This window comes from Coregonus clupeaformis, unplaced genomic scaffold, assembly GCF_020615455.1.
Source record: "Coregonus clupeaformis isolate EN_2021a unplaced genomic scaffold, ASM2061545v1 scaf0275, whole genome shotgun sequence".
Classification (NCBI taxonomy): Eukaryota; Metazoa; Chordata; class Actinopteri; order Salmoniformes; family Salmonidae; genus Coregonus; species Coregonus clupeaformis.
In genome coordinates this window covers 260,001-278,775 of record NW_025533730.1, presented here as the reverse complement: position 1 = coordinate 278,775, position 18,775 = coordinate 260,001, and the positions used below count along the sequence as shown (strand labels likewise).

The 18,775-nt window shown below is 53.0% G+C and overlaps 1 protein-coding gene across 1 annotated transcript in view; it reads left to right on the top strand.

The window, feature by feature from the left end:
• The window catches only part of LOC121559657, a 71,009-nt gene that overhangs the window by 20,178 nt on the left and 32,056 nt on the right, over window positions 1-18,775 (top strand). Inside the window, 1 exon segment of the mRNA XM_045214541.1 lies at window positions 14,941-14,971. Within this exon segment, the coding sequence (XP_045070476.1) occupies window positions 14,941-14,971 (31 nt within the window).

Here is an 18,775-nt window from a genome sequence, read left to right as displayed (position 1 = left end):
CACAGGAGGTGAAGGGAGGAAAGATACCAAGACACCGTCTTGGCTTATCTCAAGGATACCTCACATTCAGCAGGCAGCTGTCTCTGTCCCAATGTGACATGAAGACGCAGCCGCTAGCCGGGAATGACGCCTTGCTGCAGGCTAAGGCCTCAGCCAGCGCAGATCAGACCCGTGCGACGTTCACGGAGAGCGGGAATACCAAAGTTACAAGTATAACCAAGGTATGGACGCCTCCGGTCTATTCTGAACGTATCAATGCCCATGGCTCTGAGTGCAGCTCACCACACATTGAGTGTGTCGTTGAACAGCCGCATAAGACCAGTGAGGAGGCATTGTGGCACCACCATGTGGTACCAGTCAGTGATCACATCTTTCAGACTCTGTTGAGTGCTGCAATGGATGGGTCTCATGGCAAGCAGCAGTCTCAGTCAGACAATGACATGATGACGCAATCGCTTTCCGGGAAGAGCGCTCTGTCTCAGGCCAGTACCTCAGACAGCGCAGTTCAGAACCGTGCTGCGTTCACGGAGGGCCGGATTACTGGAGTTACAGGCGTAACTAACGTATCAAGGCCTCCGATTCACACAGAACCAGCTGATGTTTCCTCTCCCTTTCGAGGGGGGCCCACCCTGGGCTATTCCACCAACTCAGTGCTGGGGAATAGCGGCGGCGAGGGCCATAGAGGAATACAGGTCCTTCCTACTGGACGTACCACAGCTTCGTACACGTCCGCTTTCTCTGCATTGCTGGCAGTGGCAACGAAGCTGTACCCTCTCACGCTGGCTAGAACAGACGTTAGAGAAGGGTTATGCCCTCCAATTCCATCGGACCCCACCCCCGTTTCGGGGAGTGGTGGAAACGGTGATGAAAACGCCGGACAAAGTAGCCGCTCTGATGTCAGAGATCACGGAACTTTTGGCGAAGGAGGCGGTCACAGTAGTTCCCCGAGAGCAAAGGAACAAAGGGCTCTATTCGCCCTATTTCCTAGTGCCCAAAAAGACGGGGGGAGTGAGGCCGATTTTTGGATTTACGCATTCTCAACGAGAGCATAACCAAACGGCCCTTCCGAATGCTGACGACAAAACGTCTACTGGAATGTGTCCAGAAGGGAGACTTTTGTACAAGCATAGACCTAAAGGACGCGTACTTTCATGTGCCGATTCAATCTCGCCACAGAAAGTTTCTGCGGTTCGCCTTTCAAGGGGGTGGCGTACGAGTTCACGAGGATGCCGTTTGGGTACGCCCTGGCACCTCGAACGTTTTCCAAATGTGTGGAGGCGGCATTGGAACCGCTAGCGTCGTCAGGGGATAAGGATATTAGCCTACCTAGACGACCTGCTGGTTCTCGCCCGTCAGCAGAGCTGGCGTTCACGCACACGACACAGACAGTGGTTCATCTCACGCGTCTGGGGGTTCGCTAGAATTGGAAAAAGAGCGCACCCTGGCCCAGTCATCAGATAGTCTACCTGGGACTACAGCTAGACACTGTAATGATGAGGGCGCGAATTTCGACCCTCGAAGGGCAGCATTGGTACTAGCCCTGAGGAAGTGTCGTCCGAATCACACAGTAACGGCGCTATCGATCATGTCACTTTTGGGTCTCATGTCGGCAGCCCACTTCTGTGGTCCCGCTGGGGCTTCTGCACATGCGCAGAACACAGCGGTGGTTCGCCCAACTAAGACTAGACCCAGTGCGTCAACGCCATCGGTTGGTGGTGGTTCCTCTCTCGCTAAGAGCAGACCTGGACTATTGGAGGAACCCGTGCGTTCTCACGCACGGAGTCCCGATGGGCAAGGTGTCATCCTACATTCCAGTGTATATAGATGCCTGTCTAACTGGATGGGGAGGGGACATGTCAGTCTCAAGCGATAGGTGGTGCATGGCCTCAATCAGGTCGGCACATAAACCTCTTGGAGTTGGAAACGGTTCGACTGGTTTTGAACCACTTCGCGTCTACCCTTCGGGGTCGCGATGTGTTGGTTTGGTCAGACAACCGGACCACAGTAGCTCACATAAATCGCCAGGGAGGGGTCAGGTCTCCTGCCCTCCACAGGGCGGCAGAGGAATTGTGGCTGTGGGCTCACAAGCACCTTCGCTCGTTGAGAGCAGCGCACATTCCGGGCTACTTGAACGTAGGGGCAGATCTCATGTCAAGAGGGGGTCCTCGAGACGACGAGTGGTGTCTGCACCCAGACATTGTTCTCCAAATTTGGAAACAATTCGGGAGAGCCGAGGTGGATCTGTTCGCGCCACGTGTGAACGCGCAGTGTCCCCTATGGTTCTCCCTGAGACAACAGGACGAGCCGCCATTGGGAAGAGACGCGGTCGCGCACTGCCCGTGGCCGAAAGTTCTCCTGTATGCATTCCCTCCGCTGTCTTGCATTCTCCCACTGCTAGCCAGGGTGAGATCAGAGGAGCTAACAGTGATACTGATAGCGCCCGATCGCCCGGGGCTCCGTGGTTTGCAGAGATGAGTCAGATGTTGATTGTGCCACCTTGGACAATTCCACATCGACGAGACGCGTTGAGCCAGGCGGGAGGCTCGATAGGGCAGTGGCCCATAATCGGCCAACCACTGAAGGCTTGGTTCCTGAACGGGACAGGTTGAGGCGCCGTGGGTTATCTGATGCAGTGATCAGAACCATACAGAGCGCTAGGGCCAGTTCCACTTCCAGGGTATACACAAGCAGATGGAATGTTTTGTCACGGTGGTGTAACACACAGGACGTAGACCCCATGAGCTGTCAGGTAGAGAGTGTGCTCTCATTCCTGCAGTCTATGTTTGATAAGCAGAAATCGCCCTCCACCATTCGAGTGTTTGCAGCGGCAATTTCAGCTGGTCATGAAGGGTTTAACGGGAAAAACCTGTTCAGTCACCCATTAGTGAAACGTTTCTTATTGGGAACGCGACGGCTTAGGCCAATGCCTAGAGCTACGCTGCCCCGATGGGATTTGGCTTTGGTTCTCGAAGCGCTATGTAAGTCGCCGTTCGAGCCATTGAATCAAATACCCCTCAAAATGCTGTCTATCAAGACGGCGCTGTTGCTCGCCTTGACTACCGCTAAGCGGGTCAGTGATTTGAGTGCACTGTCGACGAGACCCGACTGCCTTGCCATTAATGGCGATTTGAGCAGAGCGGTGTTACGTCCCAACCCGGCATTTGTGCCGAAGGTTATTAACAGTGCATATAGATCACAGACCGTGGAACTGTGGGCTTTTTTATCCCCCTCCCCATGGGGAGAGGAGTGAGAAAAAGCTTCATTGTTTGTGCCCAGTACGCGCTTTGGCGTGTTACATTGAGCGCACAGCAGCGATTAGGTCATCGCCTCAGCTGTTTGTGTGTCACGGTGCGGCTGCATTGGGTAGACCACTTTCAAAACAGCGATTGTCTCATTGGCTTTGTGAAGGCATTGAGACGGCGTACGAGGCGGCGGGGCAACAACCGCCTCAGGGTATTAAAGCGCACTCCACTCGTGGAGTAGCAGCTTCTACTGCCCTCTTCAGAGGCACAGAGGTAGTGGATATTTGTAGAGCGGGCGTCTTGGTCGACACCGCCTCCTTTTATCCGTTTCTATCTGTTGGATATGTCTTCTAACTCTTTGGCTCGATCTGTACTCAGCGTGGCTGAAGGGAGATCTTGAGAAAGAAACAGAGAAAGAAAGCAGGATTGTGACCATGTTCATAAATCCGCTTTTATTAGAAGAAACATATTATGGCACGTTTTTCCAACTCTTTAGCTCGGTCGGCATTCAGCAGAGCTGAAAGGCGATTTTGAGCTAAAAGGAGAGGACAGAGCAGGACCTTGGACAGGTTCCAATCAGGTCCGCCTTGGTTAGGAAAACGTGTTATGTCAAGAACAGGCTTTTTAATTTTCGAGCTCGATTGCACTCAGCATAGCTGAAAGAGAATCTTGAGCTAGAGGAAAGAGAAGCAGGACGATAGACAGGTCTCTATCAGGTCCGCTTCGGATGAAAAGCTATCTGTGGCATGTCTCTTGACTCAGGGTCAGTACATAGAGACATGTATTGAACTGACAGAATGTGAGGTCATCTATCTGATTCAGATAGTATGACTTTTATATTTTGTTCCTGCCTACTAATCTATGGGTTCCATAGAGTGAGTAAGGCGGTCTGTTGGACACTTAATGTAGAGTGACTGATGTCATTACATTAGTGGACGATAGTGTTGTCACAGAATATTGAGGCACGGCTATCTGCTGGTACAGATTAGCACGGCGTCTATTCTGATGACCTGCCCACTAGCCATTGGCATTGCCATTTGAGCTAGATGGGGCGGGTCTATAACCGATGACGCGGTATATTGTGACGCCCGGGTGGGTTTTTTTAGTCGCAGTACTGCGGGAATTGGTTGCAGCCATTGCTGGGCTTGACCTTTTCTCATTTTCGAATGAGATGTGTTAGGCTCGGCAGGGAGTACATTTTGGAGCGCTTTCGCTCCGCCTTAAACCAATAGGAGCAGAGCTCCCCATGGGGGCGGAGCTCCACGATATAGAACGACTAGTTACCGGAGTGTAACTCCAGTTCTATGAGTGGAGCGGAGCCCCATAGGACTTAAGGCCCTACCGACCCTCTCTAGTCTCGCTGAAGATAATATCTCGGGAGGCAGATTGAGGGAACGGGTTCCTTATATAGGGACACCTGTACTCCCATTGGCTGTAGGTGTGTGCATAATTTTGCTTCAGGCTATTCTGCCCTAGGGCAGAGGGTAAACCAATAGGAGCAGAGCTCCCTTATGGGGGCTCCGCTCCACTCATAGAACTGGAGTTACACTCCGGTAACTAGTCGTTCTATATCGTGGAGCTCCGCCCCCATAGGGGAGCTCTGCTCCTAGTGGTTTACCCTCTGCCCTAGGGCAGAACAGCCTGAAGCAAAATTATGCACACACCACAGCCAATAGGAGTACAGGTGTCCCTATATAAGGAACCCCGTTCCCTCAATCTGCCTCCCATTATCTTCAGCGACTGGACTAGAATTGAAGAAGCCATAGAAGACTCAGGAAGATCTCGCCGTTGATATCCAGCCATCAACGCCTTCCTACAATGAGCACACCAAGCTTATCCAAAAGGTAAGCATTTAACAAAAAGCTCTTTTCAGAGCTCAATGTCGCTGTTCCCCTTGGCGGCTGTCGACCCCCCCGACATTGTTTCGTGGGTTGAGGGGCACAGCACGCCAGGGACAGCTTCATCAATCCCCACTATGCGCCAGCTGCGCCTCCTTTTTGAAGGAGTGGAAGCAGCATTGGGCATTTTTAGGGAGGATATTCCTCTTGAGGATGTGCTATCAGTGTTAGTCTCAGCTGAGGCATCATCTGAGGGCACTGACTCAGGAGATGACAGGGCTATTGGGGAAGAAATGAATATTCTATTGGAACAATTCATTACACTGACCCAGATGTTTAACACCCCTTTTCCTTCGGGAAATTGTGAGGTCATTACATCCCTGGATGATGACGCCACAGCCTCTCTGTGCCTGAATTCTCAGGTCTCATTGAGTGGGCTGCTAAACAGCGGGAGATTGCTGCCCCCATTCCCTCCAACCCGGAAGTGGATATGAGGAAGGGCGGCCGTTACTCTCGCTACAGCTTGGCGTCAGACGGCGGCCTCCAGCAGCAAGGGAGCGGGCCTCGCCCCCTGCAGCGCCAGAGGTGCCGGCCAGAGAGGTCATTAAAGCGTCATCCTGGCATCACCCGAAGGGCGGCCAGAAGAGACGCCGTTTATGACAGGCGAGGGGAGAGAACGGAAGACGGCACAGCGCCTGCTGTGACCGAGCCCACTGTCCCCCCCCCACTCTACCGTTGAGTGTATGGAGGAGAATGTTTTTTGTTGAGGTGTGTAATAAAGAGTTGGCTCTACTTGACACTGTCAAGAAAGAGCCCCTTTTTCCTTAATACATCCGAGAGCGTTCGACCTTCCTCACTCTCGCTCTCTCTCTTACCACTATGAGTGCAGCTCAGCCCACCATGGTGCGTTGCTGAATGCACACATAAGGCAGGTATATAAAAGGTATTAAGTGTACCTTATAGGACCTCACTTTACAGACTCCTAGGAGTGCCGTAGTGAGTGTCTCACATAGCAGGCTGCAGTCTCAGCCAGATAATGGCATGATGACGCGACCGCTTTCCGGGACGGCGCTCTGTCTCAGGCTAACGCCTCAGTCAGTGCAGTTCAGACCCGTGCTGCGTTCACGGAGGGCCTGATTACTACGGTTACGGGCGTAACCAACGTATCGGGCGCCCCGTTTCTCTCAGAACGCGCTGATAATAACCACATTGGGGATGGCGCACTATCACAGACTATGGTCTCTGTTAGTACGACCCAGACCCATGCTGCGTTCAAGAAGGGCCCGATTACCACGGTCACGAAGGTGCCCAGTGTATCGGCGCCCCCACCTTTTCCTGAACGCGCCCAGGCTCACCACACTGAGTGTAGTTCAGCCCACCAGAGGTGCAGAGCTGAACGCACACAGGAGGTGAAAGGAGGAATAATACCTAGACGCCGTCTTGGTTTATCTCAAAGAGACCTCACATTACTGACTCCAAGGAGTACTGTAGTGAGTGCCTCTCATAGCAGGCTGCAGTCTCAGTCAGGAGACATGATGACGCAGCCGCTAGTTGGGATGGCGCACTATCGCAGACTAAGGTCTCGGTTAGTGCGATTCAGACCCATGCTGCGTTCACGGAGGGCCCGATTACCACGGTGACGAAGTTTCCCAGTGTATCGGCGGCCCCACTTCTTTCTGAACGCGCTAATACTCACCACACTGAGCGTAGTTCAGCCCACCAGAGGTGCAGAGCTGAACGCACACAGGAGGTGAAGGGAGGGAAAGATACCAAGACACCGTCTTGGCTTATCTCAAGGATACCTCACATTCAGCAGGCAGCTGTCTCTGTCCCAATGTGACATGAAGACGCAGCCGCTAGCCGGGAATGACGCCTTGCTGCAGGCTAAGGCCTCAGCCAGCGCAGATCAGACCCGTGCGACGTTCACGGAGAGCGGGAATACCAAAGTTACAAGTATAACCAAGGTATGGATGCCTCCGGTCTATTCTGAACGTATCAATGCCCATGGCTCTGAGTGCAGCTCACCACACATTGAGTGTGTCGTTGAACAGCCGCATAAGACCAGTGAGGAGGCATTGTGGCACCACCATGTGGTACCAGTCAGTGATCACATCTTTCAGACTCTGTTGAGTGCTGCAATGGATGGGTCTCATGGCAAGCAGCAGTCTCAGTCAGACAATGACATGATGACGCAATCGCTTTCCGGGAAGAGCGCTCTGTCTCAGGCCAGTACCTCAGACAGTGCAGTTCAGACCCGTGCTGCGTTCACGGAGGGCAAGATTACTGGAGTTACGGTCGTAACCAACGTATCAAAGCCCCGACTCACCCAGAACGAGCTGATGTGTCCTCTCCCTTTCAAGGGGGGCCCGCCTTGGGCTATTCCACCAACCCAGTGCTGGGGAATAGCGGCGGCGAGGGCCATAGAGGAATACAGGTCCTTCCTACTGGACGCACCACAGCTTCGTGCGCACCCACTTTCTCCGCATTGCTGGCAGTGGCGTCGAAGCTGTACCCTCTCACGCTGGCTAGAACAGACGTTAGAGAAGGGTTATGCCCTCCAATTCCATCGGACCCCACCCCCGTTCAGGGGAGTGGTGGAAACGGTGATGAAAACGCCAGACAAAGTAGCCGCTCTGAGATCAGAGATTACGGAACTTTTGGCGAAGGAGGCGGTCACAGTAGTTCCCCGAGAGCAAAGGAACAAGGGGCTATACTCGCCCTATTTCCTAGTGCCAAAAAGACGGGGGGAGTGAGGCCGATTTTGGATTTACGCATTCTCAACGGAGCATAACCAAACGGCCCTTCCGAATGCTGACGACAAAACACCTACTGGAATGTGTTCAGAAGGGAGATTTTTGTACAAGCATAGACCTAAAGGACGCGTACTTTCATGTGCCGATACAATCGCGCCACAGAAAGTTTCTGCGGTTCGCCTTTCAAGGGGTGGCGTACGAGTTCACGAGGATGCCGTTTGGGTACGCCCTGGCACCTCGAACGTTTTCCAAATGTGTGGAGGCGGCATTGGAACCGCTGCGTCGTCAAGGGATAAGGCTATTAGCCTACCTAGACGACCTGCTGATTCTCGCCCCGTCAGCAGAGCTGGCGCTCACACACACGACATAGACAGTGATTCATCTCACGCGTCTGGGGTTTGCTGTGAATTGGAAAAAGAGCGCACCCTGGCCCAGTCATCAGATTGTCTACCTGGGACTACAGCTAGACACTGTAATGATGAGGGCACGAATTCGGACCCTCGAAGGGCAGCATTGTTACTAGCCTTGAGGAAGTGTCGTCCGAATCACACAGTAACGGCGCTATCGATCATGTCACTTTTGGGTCTCATGTCGGCAGCCCACTCTGTGGTCCCGCTAGGGCTTGGTTCCTGAATGGGACAGGTAAAGCGCCGTGGGTTGTCTGATGCAGTGATCAGAACAATACAGGGCGCAAGAGCCGGTTCCACTTCTAGGGTGTATACCAGCAGATGGAACGTTTTCTCACGATGGTGTGATACACAGGACGTGGACCCCATGAGCTGTCAGGTAGAGAGTGTGCTCTCATTCCTACAGTCTATGTTTGATAAGCAGAAATCGCCCTCCACCATTCGAGTGTTGCAGCGGCAATTTCAGCTGGTCATGAAGGGTTTAACGGAAAAAGTGTGTTCAGTCACCCATTAGTGAAACGTTTCCTATTGGGAACGCAACGGCTTAGGCCAAGGCCTAGTTCTACGCTGCCCAAGTGGGATTTGGCACTGGTTCTCGAAGCGCTATGTAAGTCGCCGTTCGAGCCATTGAATCAAATACCCCTCAAGATGCTGTCTATCAAGACGGCGCTGTTGCTCGCCTTGACTACTGCTAAACGAGTCAGTGATTTGTGTGCACTGTCGACGAGACCCGACTGCCTTGCCATTAATGGCGATCTGAGCAGAGCGGTGTTACGTCCTAACCCGGTATTTGTGCCGAAGGTTATTAACAGTGCATATAGATCACAGATCGTGGGAATTGTGGGTTTTTCATCCCCCTCCCCATGGGGGAGAGGAGTGAGGAAAAAGCTTCACTGTCTGTGCCCAGTACGCGCTTTGGCGTGTTACGTTAGGCGCACAGCGGCGGTTAGGTCATCGCCTCAGCTGTTTGTGTGTCACGGTGCGGCTGCATTGGGTAGACCACTTTCAAAACAGCGTTTGTCTCATTGGCTTTGTGAAGGCATTGAGACGGCGTACGAGGCGGCGGGGCAACAACCGCCTCAGGGTATTAGAGCGCACTCCACTCGTGGAGTGGCAGCTTCTACTGCCCTCTTCAGAGGAACAGAGGTAGAGGATATTTGTAGAGCAGCGTCATGGTCGACACCGTCTCCTTTTATCCGTTTCTATCTGTTGGATATGTCTTCTAACGCTTTGGCTCGGTCTGTACTCAGCGTGGCTGAAGGGAGATCATGAGCAGAATAGAGAAGGAAAGCAGGATTGTGACTATGTTCATAAGTCCGCTTTTATTAGAAGTAACATATTATGGACATGTTTTCTAACTCTTTTGTTCGATCGAATTTCAGCAGAGCTGAAAGGCGTTCTTGAGCTAGAAAAAGAGGACAAAGCAGGACCTTGGACAGGTTCCAATCAGGTCCGCTTTGGTTAGGAAGACTTATGTCAAGGATAAGCCTTTTAAACTCCAATCTCGATTGCACTCAGCACAGCTGAAGGAGAATCTTGAGGTAGAGGAGGGAGAAGCAGGATGATAGACTGGTCTCTATCAGGTCCGCTTTGGATGAAGAGCATATTCTGTGGCATGTCTCCTGGCTGACAGTGTCAGCATGTGGAAACATGTATTGAGTGGACAGAATGTGAGGTCATCTATCTGAGGTTCAGTTTAGTATGACTGGTATATTTTGTCCCTGCCTACTAATCGACTAGTTACCGGAGTGTAACTCCAGTTCTATGAGTGGAGCGGAGCCCCATAGGGGAGCTATGCTCCTAGTGGTTTACCCTCTGCCCTAGGGCAGAACAGCCTGAAGCAAAATTATGCACACACCTACAGCCAATAGGAGTACAGGTGTCCCTATATAAGGAACCCCGTTCCCTCAATCTGCCTCCCGAGATATTATCTTCAGCGAGACTAGAGAGGGTCGGTAGGGCCTTGTCCTATGGGGCTCCGCTCCACTCATAGAACTGGAGTTACACTCCGGTAACTAGTCGTTCTATATCGTGGAGCTCCGCCCCATAGGGGAGCTATGCTCCTAGTGGTTTAAGGCGGAGCGAAACGCTCCAAATGTACTCCCTGCCGAGCCTAACACTTCCCATTAAAAAATGAAAAAGGTCAAGCCCAGCAATGGCTGCAACCAATTCTCGCAGTACTGCGACTAAAAAACCCATTAGGGCGTCACAATATACCGCGTCATTGGTTATAGACCCGCCCCCTCTAGCTCAATGACAATGTCAATGGCTATTGGGCAGATCAATAGAATAGACGCCGTGCTAATCTGACTAGCAGATAGCCGTGCCTCAATATTCTATGACAACACTATTATCCACTAATGGAATGACATAAAATGTCACTCTACATTATGTGTCCAATAGCCCGCCTTACTCACTCAATGGAACCCAGAGATTAGTAGGCAGGGACAAAATATACCAGTCATACTAAACTGAACCTCAGATAGATGACCTCACATTCTGTCCACTCAATACATGTTTCTATATGCTGACACTGTCAGCCAGGAGACATGCCACAGAATATGCTCTTCATCCAAAGCGGACCTGATAGAGACCAGTCTATCATCCTGCTTCTCCCTCCTCTACCTCAAGATTCCCCTTCAGCTGTGCTGAGTGCAATCGAGATTGGAGTTTAAAGGGCTTATCCTTGACATAAGTCTTCCTAACCAGAGCGGACCTGATTGGAACCTGTCCAAGGTCCTGCTCTGTCCTCTTTTTCTAGCTCAAGAACGCCTTTCAGCTCTGCTGAAATTCAATCGAACAAAAGAGTTAGAAAACATGTCCATAATATGTTACTTCTAATAAAAGCGGACTTGTGAACTTATTCACAATCCTGCTTTCTTTCTCTATTCTGCTCATGATCTCCCTTCAGCCACGCTGAGTACAGACCGAGCCAAAGAGTTAGAAGACATATCCAACAGATAGAAACGGATAAAAGGAGACGGTGTCGACCATGACGCTGCTCTACAAATATCCTCTACCTCTGTTCCTCTGAAAAGAGCAGTAGAAGCTGCTACTCCACGAGTGGAGTGCGCTCTAATACCCTGAGGCGGTTGTTGCCCCGCCGCCTCGTACGCCTTCTCAATGCCTTCACAAAGCCAATGAGACAAACGCTGTTTTGAAAGTGGTCTACCCAATGCAGCCGCACCGTGACACACAAACAGCTGAGGCGATGACCTAACCGCCGCTGTGCGCCTAACGTAACACGCCAAAGCGCGTACTGGGCACAGACAGTGAAGCTTTTCCTCACTCCTCTCCCCATGGGGAGGGGGATGAAAAGCCCACAATTCCACGATCTGCGATCTATATGCACTGTTAATAACCTTCGGCACAAATGCCGGGTTAGGACGTAACACCGCTCTGCTCAGATCGCCATTAATGGCTAGGCAGTCGGGTCTCGTCGACAGTGCACACAAATCGCTGACTCGTTTAGCAGTAGTCAAGGCGAGCAACAGCGCCGTCTTGATAGACAGCATCTTGAGGGGTATTTGATTCAATGGCTCGAACGGCGACTTACATAGCGCTTCGAGAACCAATGCCAAATCCCACTTGGGCAGCGTAGCTCTAGGCCTTGGCCTAAGCCGTTGCGTTCCCAATAGGAAACGTTTCACTAATGGGTGACTGAACACACTTTTTCCGTTAAACCCTTCATGACCAGCTGAAATTGCCGCTGCAAACACTCGAATAGTGGAGGGCGATTTCTGCTTATCAAACATAGACTGTAGGAATGAGAGCACACTCTCTACCTGACAGCTCATGGGGTCCACGTCCTGTGTATCACACCATCGTGAGAAAACGTTCCATCTGCTGGTATACACCCTAGAAGTGGAACCGGCTCTTGCGCCCTGTATTGTTCTGATCACTGCATCAGACAACCCACGGCGCTTTAACCTGTCCCATTCAGGAACCAAGCCTTCAGTGGTTGGCCGATTATGGGCCATTGCCCTATCGAGCCTCCCGCCTGAATCAACGCGTCTCGTCGATGTGGAATTGGCCAGGGTGGCGCAATCAACATCTGACTCATCTCTGCAAACCACGGAGCCCCCGGGCGATCGGGCGCTATCAGTATCACTGACAGCTCCTCTGACCTCACCCTGGCTAACAGTGGGAGAATGCAAGACAGCGGAGGGAATGCATACAGGAGAACTTTCGGCCACGGGTAGTGCGCGAATGCGTCTCTTCCCAATGGCGGTTCGTCCTGGTTTCTCAGAGAGAACCATAGGGGACACTGCGCGTTCACACGTGACGCGAACAGGTCCACCTCGGCTCTCCCGAATTGTTCCCAAATCTGTAGAACAATGTCCGGGTGCAGACACCACTCGTCGTCTCGAGGACCCCCTCTTGACATGAGGTCTGCCCCTACGTTCAAGTAGCCCGGAATGTGTGCTGCTCTCAACGAGCGAAGGTGCTTGTGAGCCCACAGCCACAATTCCACTGCCGCCCGATGAAGGGCAGGAGACCTGACCCCTCCCTGGCGGTTTATGTGAGCCACTGTGGTTCGGTTGTCTGACCAGACCAACACATCGCGACCCCGAAGGGTAGACGCGAAATGGGTCAAGACCAGTCGCACCGTTTCCAACTCTAGGAGGTTGATGTGACGACCTGATTGAGGCCATGCACCTCCTATCGCTTGAGACTGACATGTCCCTCCCCATCCAGTCAGAGAGGCATCTGTAAACACTGGAATGTAGGATGACACCTTGCCCATCGGGACTCCGTGCGTGAGAACGCACGGATTCCGCCAATAGTCCAGGTCTGCTCTTAGCGAGAGAGGAACCACCACCAACCGATGACGTTGACACACTGGGTCTAGTCTTAGTTGGGCGAACCACCGCTGTGCTCTGCGCATATGCAGGAGCCCTAGCGGGACCACAGAGTGGGCTGCCGACATGAGACCCAAAAGTGACATGATCGATAGCGCCGTTACTGTGTGATTCGGACGGCACTTTCTCAGGGCTAGTAACAATGCTGCCCTTCGAGGGTCCGAAATTCGCGCCCTCATCATTACAGTGTCTAGCTGTAGTCCCAGGTAGACAATCTGATGACTGGGCCAGGGTGCGCTCTTTTTCCAATTCACAGCAAACCCCAGACGCGTGAGATGAATCACTGTCTGTGTCGTGTGTGTGAACGCCAGCTCTGCTGACGGGGCGAGAATCAGCAGGTCGTCTAGGTAGGCTAGTAGCCTTATCCCTTGACGACGCAGCGGTTCCAATGCCGCCTCCACACATTTGGAAAACGTTTGAGGTGCCAGGGCGTACCCAAACGGCATCCTCGTGAACTCGTACGCCACCCCTTGAAAGGCGAACCGCAGAAACTTTCTGTGGCGCGATTGTATCGGCACATGAAAGTACGCGTCCTTTAGGTCTATGCTTGTACAAAAATCTCCCTTCTGAACACATTCCAGTAGGCGTTTTGTCGTCAGCATTCGGAAGGGCCGTTTGGTTATGCTCTCGTTGAGAATGCGTAAATCCAAAATCGGCCTCACTCCCCCCGTCTTTTTTGGCACTAGGAAATAGGGCGAGTATAGCCCCTTGTTCCTTTGCTCTCGGGGAACTACTGTGACCGCCTCCTTCGCCAAAAGTTCCGTAATCTCTGATCTCAGAGCGGCTACTTTGTCTGGCGTTTTCATCACCGTTTCCACCACTCCCTTGAACGGGGGTGGGGTCCGATGGAATTGGAGGGCATAACCCTTCTCTAACGTCTGTTCTAGCCAGCGTGAGAGGGTACAGCTTTGACGCCACTGCCAGCAATGCAGAGAAAGCGGGTGCGCACGAAGCTGTGGTGCGTCCAGTAGGAAGGACCTGTATTCCTCTATGGCCCTCGCCGCCGCTATTCCCCAGCACTGGGTTGGTGGAATAGCCCAAGGCGGGCCCCCCTTGAAAGGGAGAGGACACATCAGCTCGTTCTGGGTGAGTCGGGGGCTTTGATACGTTGGTTACGACCGTAACTCCAGTAATCTTGCCCTCCGTGAACGCAGCACGGGTCTGAACTGCGCTGTCTGAGGTACTGGCCTGAGACAGAGCGCTCTGCCCGGAAAGCGATTGCGTCATCATGTCATTGTCTGACTGAGACTGCCGCTTAGAATGAGACTTATCCTTTACAGAATTCAATAGAATCTGAAAGGTGTGATCTCTGACTGACACCACACGGTGGTGCCACAATGCCTCTTTACTGGTCTTAGGCGGCTGTTCAACGACACACTCAATATGTGGTGAGCTGCGCTCATAGCCATGGGCATTGACACGTTCAGAATAATTCGGAGGCGTCCATACCTTGGTGGTATTCCCGCTCTCCGTGAACGTCGCACGGGTCTGATCTGCGCTGACTGAGGCATTAGCCTGCAGCAAGGCGTCATTCCCAGCTAGCGGCTGCGCCTTCATGTCACATTGGGACAGAGGCAGTTGCCTGCTATGTGAGACCTTTACTACAGAGCTCCTAGGAGTCTGCAGTAAGAGATCTTTATTAGGTGAGCTAAGGCTGCGCCTTGCTACCTTTACCCTTTTCCTCTCTTGAGCGCGCTCAGCTACACACTCTAAGTGGGTTGAGCTACACTCAAGATGGTGAGGGAGAGACATAGAACGTGAAGTGTTCTGAACCTTATGGAATAAATGTCCTTCTTTGACAATGTCAGTGAGAATCATCTCTTTATTCACATAATGAGAAACACAACCCTCCACGCCCTGAACAGTGGGGTGGGGGGGAACAGTAGGCCCTTCTGCGTCACGCGCCGGGCCATCCTCCGCTCTCTCCCCCTCGCCTCGTCAGAGATGCCGCCTCTTTTGGGAGACCTTCTGGTGCTGCCAGGCTGGCTTCACGACGACCTCTCTTGCCGGCGGAACCGACGCCGTCACCGTCGCTGCTGGAGGGGCCGAGCCCGCTCTCCTGCCGCCTGGGGTGTGCGCCTGCCGCCTGGCCCTTCGCCTCCCAGCAGATTTACTGGGGGCGTTTGAGGTGGACGGGTTGGCTGGGGCTCTGCTGGCCTTCATTGCCAGCGGCAAATGCTTCGCCAGGTGCCTCCTCTCTTCGTCCAACTTGGCGATGCGTTCTGTTGCGTCCTTCACGGCGAGGCCAAATAGGCCTTCGCTGGAGACGGGGGCGTTGAGCAAGGATGCTCTGTCGGTCTCCTTCATGGCCGTCATAGACAGCCAGAGGTGCCGCTCCGTGACCACCGAGGTGGCCATGGTCCTGCCCGCACATATGGCAACCGCCTGCGTCAGGTGGAGGATGGCTCCAGAAATCCTGGAGGCCTCCTCCACTTCCTCGCTGGTCATCTCAGACCTGCCCGTTGTGAGACGGGACAGGGAGGCCGCGAGGAGGGCGATGTTGTCGCCGCCGCTACGCTCTGGGCTCCCAGCGTGAAGGATTTCTCAGCCAATTGGGCTGTGAACCTGTCCTTCTGTGCTGGCAGGGTGGCCTTCTTGGAGGCTGCCCAGGGACTCGAACCCGGCACTAGGAACGCCGTCATGGCGCCTTCGAGCCTGGGGATTCCCCTAGCTGCCCACTCATATCCAGCCACTCTGGTGAATGGGGTGTACACTCTGGCCGGCGAACGCGCCGCCAGAAGTGCCCCCCACGAGCCCTCGACATATTTGCCAAGAGAAGGCAAGGCTGGAGCCATTGGCTCAGCTGCTCTCCTCGGCTTGGAGTAGGGGCCGCCCTCCATCAAATCCACCTCCATCGGGGGGGGAGCTGGGGGCAGCGCAATCTCCAGTCGGGTGGCCGCCTTCTCAATGAGTTCGGGAAAGTCCGAACGCAGAGAGGCTGCCGCGAAGGACAGAGCTTCTGACCTAACAGAGCTCATGTCTTCCTCGCACAGGGAACCTTCAGACCTCGCGCTTCCCGATGGAAAGGGGGTCTTAAAGGCTGGCGCCAGAGCTCCGGATTGCCCCACTGGGACATCCAGCTCGGCGCTCTCCCTGTCATCCTCTGATTCCGCACTGTCCGCTGATGCCTCTGAAGCAGAGGCGAGAACGGACATTACATCATCAAGAGGGACATCCTCCTTGAAAAACGCCCGGCGCTGCTTTCTCTCCTTCATAGGAAGGAGAGCGCAGGAGGCGCAATTAGGAGGGTTGCCGAGACCATCCTTGGCATGCTGCGGTCCCAAACACACGAAACATAGGTCGTGGGGGTCCGTGGTTGCCATGGAGGTGCAGCGGCACAGAGCCCTGAAAAGGGCTTTTGGGGGTCGGAAATTCCCTGGTGTGCTCATTGTAGGAAGACGTTGATGGCTGGATATCAACGACGAGATCTTCCTGAGTCTTCTATGGCTTCTTCAATTCTAGTCCAGTCGCTGAAGATAATGGGAGGCAGATTGAGGGAACGGGGTTCCTTATATAGGGACACCTGTACTCCTATTGGCTGTAGGTGTGTGCATAATTTTGCTTCAGGCTGTTCTGCCCTAGGGCAGAGGGTAAACCACTAGGAGCATAGCTCCCCTATGGGGCGGAGCTCCACGATATAGAACTCTGGGTTCCATTGAGTGAGTAAGGCGGGCTATTGGACACATAATATAGAGTGACATTTTATGTCATTCCATTAGTGGATAATAGTGTTGTCATAGAATATTGAGGCACGGTTATCTGCTAGTACAGATTAGAACGGCGTCTATTCTATTGATCTGCCCAATAGCCATTGACATTGTCATTGAGCTAGATGGGGCGGGTCTATAACCGATGACGCGGTATATTGTGACGCCCTAATGGATTTTTTAGTCGCAGTACTGCGGGAATTGGTTGCAGCCATTGCTGGGCTTGACCTTTTTTCATTTTTTTAATGAGAAGTGTTAGGCTCGGCAGGGGAGTACATTTTGGAGCGTTTCGCTCCGCCTTAAACCACTAGGAGCAGAGCTCCCCTATGGGGCGGAGCTCCACGATATAGAACGACTAGTTACCGGAGTGTAACTCCAGTTCTATGAGTGGAGCGGAGCCCCATAGACTTAAGGCCCCTACCGACCCTCTCTAGTCTCGCTGAAGATAATATCTCGGGAGGCAGATTGAGGGAACGGGGTTCCTTATATAGGGACACCTGTACTCCTATTGGCTGTAGGTGTGTGCATAATTTTGCTTCAGGCTGTTCTGCCCTAGGGCAGAGGGTAAACCACTAGGAGCAGAGCTCCCCTATGGGGCTCCGCTCCACTCATAGAACGACTAGTTACCGGAGTGTAACTTATCCTTTACAGAACTCAACAGAATCTGAAAGGTGTGATCTCTGACTGACACCACACGGTGGTGCCACAATGCCTCTTTACTGGTCTTAAGCGGCTGGTCAACGACACACTCAATGTGTGGTGAGCTGCGCTCAGAGCCATGGGCATTGATACGTTCAGAATAGACCGGAGGCGTCCATACCTTGGTTATACTTTGTAACTTTGGTATTCCCGCTCTCCGTGAACGTCGCACGGGTCTGATCTGCGCTGGCTGAGGCCTTAGCCTGCAGCAAGGCGTCATTCCCGGCTAGCGGCTGCGTCTTCATGTCACATTGGGACAGAGACAGCTGCCTGCTGAATGTGAGGTATCCTTGAGATAAGCCAAGACGGTGTCTTGGTATCTTTCCCTCCCCTTCACCTCCTGTGTGCGTTCAGCTCTGCACCTCTGGTGGGCTGAACTACGCTCAGTGTGGTGAGTATTAGCGCGTTCAGAAAGAAGTGGGGCCGCGATACACTGGGAAACTTCGTCACCGTGGTAATCGGGCCCTCCGTGAACGCAGCATGGGTCTGAATCGCACTAACCGAGACCTTAGTCTGCGATAGTGCGCCATCCCCAACTAGCGGCTGCGTCATCATGTCTCCTGACTGAGACTGCAGCCTGCTATGAGAGGCACTCACTACAGTACTCCTTGGAGTCAGTAATGTGAGGTCTCTTTGAGATAAACCAAGACGGCGTCTAGGTATTATTCCTCCTTTCACCTCCTGTGTGCGTTCAGCTCTGCACCTCTGGTGGGCTGAACTACACTCAGTGTGGTGAGCCTGGGCGCGTTCAGGAAAAGGTGGGGGCGCCGATACACTGGGCACCTTCGTGACCGTGGTAATCGGGCCCTTCTTGAACGCAGCATGGGTCTGGGTCGTACTAACAGAGACCATAGTCTGTGATAGTGCGCCATCCCCAATGTGGTTATTATCAGCGCGTTCTGAGAGAAACGGGGGCGCCGATACGTTGGTTACGCCCGTAACCGTAGTAATCAGGCCCTCCGTGAACGCAGCACGGGTCTGAACTGCACTGACTGAGGCGTTAGCCTGAGACAGAGCGCCGTCCCGGATAGCGGTCACGTCATCATGCCATTATCTGGCTGAGACTGCAGCCTGCTATGTGAGACACTCACTACGGCACTCCTAGGAGTCTGTAAAGTGAGGTCCTATAAGGTACACTTAATACCTTTTATATACCTGCCTTATGTGTGCATTCAGCAACGCACCATGGTGGGCTGAGCTGCACTCATAGTGGTAAGAGAGAGAGCGAGAGTGAGGAAGGTCGAACGCTCTCGGATGTATTATGGAA